General features: G+C 49.2%; 1 protein-coding gene across 2 annotated transcripts in view; it reads left to right on the forward strand.

Annotated features, from left to right (window-relative positions):
* The first annotated feature begins 387 nt into the window (after positions 1-387).
* Positions 388-8,865, forward strand: part of RASA3 (RAS p21 protein activator 3) — a 120,464-nt gene continuing 111,986 nt past the window's right edge. For both annotated transcript variants that reach the window (XM_035317366.1, XM_035317374.1), the window contains exon 1: positions 388-578. In XM_035317366.1, the coding sequence (XP_035173257.1) occupies positions 524-578 (55 nt within the window). In that variant the 5' untranslated portion in view covers positions 388-523. The remainder of the gene's footprint in view (positions 579-8,865) is intronic.

Consider the following 8,865-nt stretch of genomic DNA (forward strand, 5'->3'; position numbering starts at 1 on the left):
ATTGCCCTTACTGTGTTTGCCTTCCTCTCCTGAAATTCACAGCTAGAGCAGGAAGGCACTTAGTGCTGGGTTTGCTTGTTTGTGCTTGTATTTTATTTTTTTTCTTCCCTGCAGGCTGGAGAAGCAGCCTTTGGCTGTGCTTCTCCGCTGAGGTGGAGGGCAAGGTGAGGGGGCCGGTGAGGGGCACACGGCTGAGGGGGCACAGGGCTGAGGGGGACACGGCTGAGGGGACTCAGGGCTGAGGGGGAGCCCGCGGCCCCCTGGCGGCGGCGGGGTGAGCGGCAGGCAGCGGCCCAATGAGCGGCGCCGCCGGCCACCCGCTGGCCAATCAGACGGCGTCGGCGGGGCGGGGGGCGGGCGCTGGCGGCGGGCGCCGCGCCGCGCTGCGCTGGGCTCGGTTGGGCTCCGCTCGGCTCCGCTGCCGGCCCCGCGCTGCCCGCAGCTGCCCCCCGGGGAGCAGGAGCAGGAGGAGGAGGAGGAGGAGGAGGAGGAGGAGGAGGAGGAAGAGCGCTGCGGCGGCACCATGGCGGTGGAGGAAGAGGGGCTGCGGGTCTTCCAGAGCGTCAGGATTAAAATCGGTGAGGTGCCCGCGGGGGCAGTCCGCTCCCTTGCTGCAGGGCAGCGTTTCGGGGCAGGCAGCACGGGCGCATCCCAGACGGGGCGGGGGGTTCGGGGTGGGGATTTTTCGGGGAAAAAAAAAAAGGGCTAATGGGGTTTGTGGGCAGGAGGGGGGATCGGGGGGGAGAGCAGCGGGCAGCGGCTCGGGGCTGAGCTCGTGGAGGCGCTGCCGAGAGTTAACCCGGCTGCGGGGGGCAAGGACGGGGCGAGGACGGGTTTTAGCAGGGGTGCGAGGAGGAGAAACCCCCTCTCCCGGCTCCTCGGGGGGCCCCGAGGCGAGGCTGCGGTGGCAGGGTCCCGGCTGCAGCCGGCCGTGCCGCTGGGCTGCGGCAGGGGGCGGTAGGCGGTGCGGGCACGGCTCCCCCCCGCTGCCCGCCGCCGGCCGGGGGCTCCGCGGCTCCCCGCGGCGGGCTGAGGGGGGCTCGTCCCGCAAGTGGCGTGTTGTCCCGTAGCCGGATGCTCTCTGTGGCCGTGCCCCGCCGCGAGCTGCTTGGATTCGGCGCGCCCTGCAAGCGGTCGGGCTCCCAGTCAGCTCTGCCCCTCGGAAGAGCGTTTGGTGGCCAGGCTCTGACCGGTCTCTGGCTTTCGGGTAGATGCTTTCCTTGCTCTGCCGCCCCTCGCGAACAGGGGCACCCACACGTGAGTGTACGCGCGGTGTGTCAGCCTGAAGAAGTGCAGGACCGATGCCCCGAAGGACCAGCGCCAACGCGCCGCGAGGGTGGCGGCGTCCCTTTCTGTACAGGGAGGCTGAGGCAGCCCGCAGGATTCGGGCTGTCCGCAAGGTTGGTAGCCCAAAGTGCTTGGGTGCCCTGGTATCATATGTTGCCGTGGCTGGGTCCTGTGCTTCCAAGAAGCTGCAGGTAAATGCAGGTGTTTTATGCCACCGGTGTTACTTGCTCTTCTAGGACTGACGGGCTGCATTTTTAGGTAGATGGGGAAGAATATCCCAGTCTTCTCAGTGCTTACCTGTTCTGAATAGTGCTGGTTTTAGCCTTGCTTGGATTTGGCTCGAGCCATCTGTTCCATCTGCTGAAAACATGAACCCTGAGCTGCTTAGGAGCCTGCCTTTCCCTCGCCTGTTTCCCACTGCCACTGTTTCCGAAAAGATGCCCCGTTGAGACACTGATGTCACGGAGCAGCGGTACAAACTCTGTCGCGGCAGCGTTGGGAGGGTTTGTTCCTGCGCTGCCTCTTGTCCAATTTCTGGTTTCTTTTGTGGTTTGTTGAATTGAAAGAGCTCGGTGCCCGGCTACTTCTGCTCATGTCTGTTGCAAGGAAGTGACAGACAGTGAAAAGAAAAAAGAAATGCCCGTGCTAAGGACCGCGCTTTTCAGACGTCTATTCGAAATTGATTTATTTTGGCTTCCCCTCGCTGAAACTGTTGTTCTCTTGTCTTTTTCTCCTTAATTGAAAATTATTTTTGCTGGAATTCCTTGTGCATAAACAAAACAATGTGTCATGTAAGACTAAACAAACACTTCCTATAAGATTGCCACTTTGAGGAAGTGTGCAGTGCTGATATTTCCATGAGTCAGTGTTTCAAAACCTGAAAGGAAACAACATAGGGCTCTATGCCTGATGATTGGCTGGAAAAACTACAAAGAGAGTGCTTCTGCTTGACAACATGACTGGGGCTGTGCTGTTAATAGTATTTAGTAAACATACTGTACTTAATTGCTCCTTTTTTCTCCATAAATGGCATCAACTAGTAAGCTTTCAGCTGAAAAAACGAAGGCTCACGTTCAGCGTTTCTGCGTCGGAAGGCTGCATCCTGGCTAGCGGGGAGCTTTCTGGCCGCTTGCACTTCGTGCATTGATTTGTACTTGGACATCGAAGGAAACCGCTCATTTGTGAATTCTCGCAGTAGAGTAATGGGCTTTCTGTGTCCTCAGAAATCTTGAATTCTTGTCTCTAGGGGGAGGAGGCTCAGCTCTAAAACCGTGTCTAGCTGTAGGTAGGCGTGTTATGTAGGTTTAACTCTCCCATAGCTTTGGAAGAATCTTTGGGACAGGAGGATGCTGCACTTGACAAGGCTGGTGGAGCCTCCAGTTTACTGAGTGGGACCCATTTGCCCATCGTTAGCTTCATCTTGGAGGGCACAGTGGTCCTCTGATACAGCATGAGTGCTCACAGCAGTTTAAGACATTCACCAACTGATAAAGCTCCTTGGAAAGGGCCACGAATGGACCTTGGTGGTTGCAGGTGTTTGGCTCTTAGTTTTGCTGTGCCTTCTTTGCTAATTCATAGAGAGCTGTGTAGCTTAAGACGTTGTGAAAGGAATTAAGCTTTTCTGTGGGAAGCCGAGAGTCTTAGGTGGAATCAGGCAGTGAGTATTTGCTTAAGTGCTAGTGTACTAGTCCTTAAGCAGATTGATTGCCAAGAGAAAGTAGTTATTGCCCTTCCACCATTACAGTTGGTACAGAGCAAATGTTTGGGAGGATTGCCTCTCTGCATTTCTGTGAGGGTCAGGAGGGGCTATCTCGTCTCTCAAAAAACTTCAGGCCTCCCTCAGTCCAATAATTCTAAGGGCGGTCAGGGAAATCCATTTTGCCTTAAGATGGCCTTCTTAATGCTGTCTGTTGGGATTTAGTGCCTTGTCTGAAGTGGTTCCCCATGGAAGTAAGTAAGTGCAACGAAAAGTGCTCACTGCATGATGCTGGAAAAGGATTTATCCCCATTTAAATGGGGCATGGGTATTTTTAGAATAAATGAGTGTCCCCCCTTATGTCTTTCTATATATAGATAAATATCATAAACAATTACTTCGGAAATGTAAAATCTTTCTTATTAAGATGTCAGTGATCTTCTAGTGTTTCAAAGTTAGTGGACCAACAAGTAAAGAAAGGAAGAAGGCTTATTTGCATCTCACCCTGAATATATTTGCGACTTCTCGAGATTGTTTCTGCACGTTAAGGGGTAACAAGTACAGTTTAAACTGATGCTGTGTAGGTAAAATAAAGTGGTAACTTGCACTGTTATTAATGGTAGTGCCAAAATCTATTAGAGGCTTGAGTCTGACAGGCTCTGGAGCGTGCAGAATAGATTATGCAGATTTTTCACCACCACCTTAGTATTTCCACTCAGCAGAGGTTGGTAGCTGTTGTGTTGGGTGTGCTGAGTGGAAAATACCAGGGACCAGCGCTGTGCCTTGGGAAGGGAGCGCTGTCACTCTTCCTGTGCTTCCTGTGTCAGGAACAGCTGTACTTGGAGCCAGTGCAGAGACCAAAGCACAGTTTCTCCAAGCAAGAGGAAGAAACCAAGGTAACAATGGAAAATAGTTCAGTGAACTTGGGTCTTGAAGAAACGGAAGATGCTTGCATTTGGGGTTGCCAGCCTGACATGACATTATCCATGAATTAATCACTTTTTACTTGAAAGAAAGTTTATATTATAGGATCATAGAATCATTAAGGCTGGAAAAGCCCTCCAAGATCACCTTGTCCAACCACCCCCCTACCACCACTGCCACCCACTGAACCATGTCCCCAAGCACCACGTCCAGCCTTTCCTTGAACACCCCCAAGGACGGTGACTCCACCACCTCCCTGGGCAACCCGTCCCAACGCCTGACTGCTCTTTCTGAGAAGAAATGTCTCCTCATTTCCAACCTAAAGGCAGTGACTTGGCTTATAGAGTGTGTAGAGGTAAATTCTCATGAGTGAAACCATTGAACGTGTTATGCTCAGAGCCTCTGATACCAGGAAGCAAATTTTTCCCCCCTCCTTTGGAATTAATACATTTGGAAAAAAAAAAAAAAGTGTTCTCAAATCTCTGCCATGAGAACTAATAGTGTTTTCTTGCCTTCTCATGGAGGTGATTATCTGCTGGTCGAAGTACCAAATGCTCTTACATCAGGACGTTATGTAAGTGCTGGATGTCTTAGCTTTGCGCGCAGTTTCCCAGCAAATGCTCTTTGAAACTTTTAACTGCATTGAAACATTCTCCATGCTCTTAAAAAAAAATGGCTGAAAATGCATTCTCTATTCCTTGAATTTCCTAAATCACTGGGTGCTGTGTTTGTGGGTCTCTGTTCCTCCTGATGCTGACATCCCCGGGTCCTGTGTGTGGCCCTGGGACTGTCCTGGCATGGGTGGGTGCCCGAGGCTCAGCTCCTGGACACCTTCACCCAGGCTGGTTTGTGGCTCCTGGCTAAGGAAGGCTTTCCGTGCAAACACTGAAAGGGGTTTTCAGCATCCAGCAAGATTAGGAAATACGATCTTAAAACAAAAAGCTTCTAAAATACCATTGATTTTGTACATCAGGTTAAAAGTCTTAAAGCAGAGGGCACAGCAGAGTTCACATGGACCGTCAGGTATTCCCTCTGTCCTTTCTCCATCCGTTACCAATGAGGGACCGACGGATGTCCACTGTAGAAGTATGAATTCTGTTTGAATTCTGCTTGAAGTTATCTTGAAGGCAGCACTTACGCTTCAGTGAGAGCCGAATTAAATCTCTGAGTAGCTCACGTAGCAATTTGTCTCTTGGGGAGGAGCAGGAGGATGAGGCAAAATCCACTTAGGGTTGTTAAAGGGTACTTAATACCTTTAATTTTGTGACAATTCACTCATGGGTAAAGCCTCTGCAAACTGGTGCTTGGAGAATAAATCTTACGCTTCTCCTGTGTGAGAGGAAGAAGCCTGGAATAAAGAGAGGGGATTGTGGCCTTGGCTGAATATGGGAAAAGATGTAAATATCAGGCGGGTAGGCTCCTCGTAATCATTGCAGCCCAGCAAATGTTTAGCCATATATGTAGAGGAAAAATGAATGTTTGTGTGCCAGTGGACTGTTAGCGCAGCTGGGGAGCAAGTCAGCAAAGGCATATATTAATTTTAATTAAAACATGCACGAAGACTGCATTATGGCTTAATTTATTTTATGTTATTTTTTTTTCTCAAGGAGAAAGTTGAGAGGTGGTGGAGGTAGTAACAGGTCATGGTTTATTAAACCTGAAAGCTGGTTGCACGTTCTGGATGGCTATCTTAGCTTCTCATTTTAACAACATTTACTAAAATTTACAAAAAGTAAATTTACAAAAAGTAAATTTACTAAAAGTGTCTTTGGCTTCTGGTGGGCTGGTGACCGAATTTAGGATCCGACTATAAGCTTTGTTTCGGACTAAAACCAAAACAAATGGAGCTTCCTTCCTCCCCCTTCCTAACCTCTACCAAGGGAAAGCAACTTCCCTGAAACTTCAGATGTTGTTTTCCTCCTATAGAAGAACTTTCTGGGTGAAAGTTTTGCCAAATGAAATGTGAATCTGTAAAATTACAAAGAGATGGGTTTTTTCCCCCCCTATTTTCGTTTCTCGAATTTTTCACGGATCGTTACCAAGTGTTAAATACTTTACTGATTTAGTGCAAAGTGTGAGGGCTTTGAGTTTTCCTTCTTGTTTTTCCCCTTTTTTACTGACTGAAAGGGAAAAACGTGTAGCATATCTGTATTTCTGAGGTCTGGACCTCAGATGACTTCTTCAACCTTTTTCTTTCTGCCTAGAGACTCGGCATTTGCTCGTTGTTCCCTCTCCCCCAGGGAGCACCGGGGCAAGATGTAGATCCCTTCAGTAGCCCAACAACTGTGCCTTGCAGTTCCCTCCTTGCTGGGGTCTGTAACTGCGTGGCTGCACCGCCAAGACCAGAAAAGGATTTGTGGGATGCAAGAGGGAACTGCAGCAGTGCCGAAGGGGAGGAAGGTTCGAGTATGTGTGAATGGCTGGTGGGTTCGAGCAGGTAGCACCCATTGCAACGCTGAGTGTGCGTCAGTGTTAGTGGACAAACATCAGATGAAACTTCTCCATTTAGCCATGCGCGACACATTTGTAAAAATCCTTGAAGTTCATTTGGGAAGACCCGAGTATTGTTGCAATTACGGGAGGAGGGGGACTCAGGGACTCTTCTAATAATACAGGTCTACGTCCCATCAGATGTGACCTTGAACTTTTTTTGTTTTTTTCACAATGACTTCAGGAGGAAATGTACGTTTCTCATCGTGCTTGTTACTCAAAGGCATTTCAAAATCTATTTAAAAGAAATCTGCCTTGCAAGGCCCGAGTTGGTGTTTCAAAAAAGGAACCTCAGACTTCGCAGACCTTGGGTTACATAAAGAGCAGAAGTGTTTGAACTCGTGAAGGATTTTCATTTCCCAGGGTTTTACCACTCTTTATTTTCTATTTTGGAACTGAAGGAATGGAGTTTGAGTGACCGCTAACTGATTTGCCGTGCTTTTAAGTTTCATAGGGCTCTAACAGTCCACGCACTGAAGAACTCGCAACTTGAAGCACTCAGTTGACAGTCGTGCTTCTGTTACGGCTGCTTGCATGGAGTTCTTGCGTTTAAAACAGCAGCTCCAACAAGCCAGATGCTCTGACACTGGGGTTTCAAACTCCTTAAACATAGGAGAGAGGCGACAAAGTTTATTTCTCCTACTGTTTCCAATTTCTTCTAAAAATATTTCTGTTTACAAATTGTTTACAGCTACTTACTTTTGTTCGAGAGCTCTAGAAGCAAACAGCTAGCGGGAGCCTTTTACAAGGCCGTAGCTGACTCTTGCTTGTATTTCCCAGCTGGTGTTGGAGTACATCTGGAATCTATGAAATTCCTTTCTTTGTTCCTCATTTCCTGTCTCATTCAGGACTACACTGCAGCTCTCTGAAAGCTATGGCTCTTAGGATCTTCTCCCGAGCTGTGTGTTTCAAAGCATTTCCCAAGCTCCTAAAGGTGGTCAGAGGTTCCCTGTGTCTAACAGTGTAATTGAACCGTGTCCTGAACCTCCTAGGACGGGCAGTTTCAGTGTTTGGATGACAAATAGTTTCACTGGTTTTTCTGGCAGTCGTTCAGCTCGGAGAATTGTAGGAAGGAGGGTGGTAGGAAGAGCAGAAAAATCTGCTGGATGGTATAAAAGCTCCCTTTCTTCGCCTCTTTCTCTCTTCCCCCCTGGAACAATCAGCGGTTTGTGATACAAAATGAGATCTATTTTGCAGGAGACACGGAGTGTGACATTTTGCAGTTGCTTTCAGAGTCTGCCTGGAGGAGCTGGTGGCTGCTGCAGAGCACAGGAACACAGCCTCGGAAAATCAAGCTCGGGGAGTGTGACAAAATGTGAGAGCCATGTGTGCCTAAAACAAAAACAAGCTGTTCCCCAGCCCGTCAGTGTTTAAATTAAAGCTTCACTGGTGTGAATTGCACTGTTGCAATTCACCTAGCAGCGGCTGAGCAAGAGAGGGAACGCGGCTGTCTGACAGAATTGCACTTATTCTTTGGCAAGACTGCATGGTTTTTTTTTTCCTACCAACAAAGCATCTGACAAAAAATGCGTTTTTATGAATGCTCACATCCTGAAGCTATCGGAGCGGCTGGCCCAAGTTCTCCAGAGCAAGAGGAAGCCCTCTGTCATCCAGTGGTTGCTGCCACCTGCCAGCTGTGACATCTCCGAGGCAGACACGAGCTGCTGCCTGCTAGCTGCACCCACGTCGGATCTGTCGTGGTACAATGCCTGTTCAAAGCCTTCTCCACGAGACACCTGCTACAGGATGCAGCTTGCACTTCGAGCCTTGCTCCTCCTCTTCATACACGCGCTGGCCGTTTTCCCTTCCATTTTTGAGTGGTAGAGCATCTCTGAAATGGCAGCAGTTGCCCTCGTGGAGAGCTTTAATTTTGAGCTGCCTCTTTTATGCAATTTAGCAGATAGAAAGTGAACCCCAGAATTGCTGCTTGTCTTCCCCAGGGTATGCAAAAGCAGTGGAAGAACTGTGAATCCAGCAGTTGGCTGAAATACATCTTTCAGCAGAGCGTGTGGATGCAGTATAGGATGGCACATCTCCGTTTTTAAGGTTCTCAGGTCTTCTGCAGCTGTATGAAAGTAACAGTACTGCTCAGTGTGGCCGTGAATTGGGTAAAGCTGAAGTTAGTACCTTTACTTACAGGCTGTGTTGTGCTCTGTTTAAGGGAGGCAGAAAGCTTGCACCTGCCCTGTTCAAGTCATAGAGTTGTGTTCCCATAAGTTTTAAGCCCTGTATTGTCCAGCATTAACATCCTTCTCTTGGTCTGGGCAGATTCTCAGTAGCCTAGACCCAGCCTGGTCATAGAGACCTGCTTCAGGCCATGTTTTCCCTGCTGCACTGAGGCCTTGACTCTACCCTCACCTGCTTCCAGAGATCAGGAGGAGTCGGGTTTTGCCTCCGTAAACACGGTGGTAAAGTTTGAACCCCTTTCCCTTTCCCTTTCCCTTTCCCTTTCCCTTTCCCTTTCCCTT

Source organism: Oxyura jamaicensis, chromosome 1 (assembly GCF_011077185.1).
Source record: "Oxyura jamaicensis isolate SHBP4307 breed ruddy duck chromosome 1, BPBGC_Ojam_1.0, whole genome shotgun sequence".
Classification (NCBI taxonomy): domain Eukaryota; kingdom Metazoa; phylum Chordata; class Aves; order Anseriformes; family Anatidae; genus Oxyura; species Oxyura jamaicensis.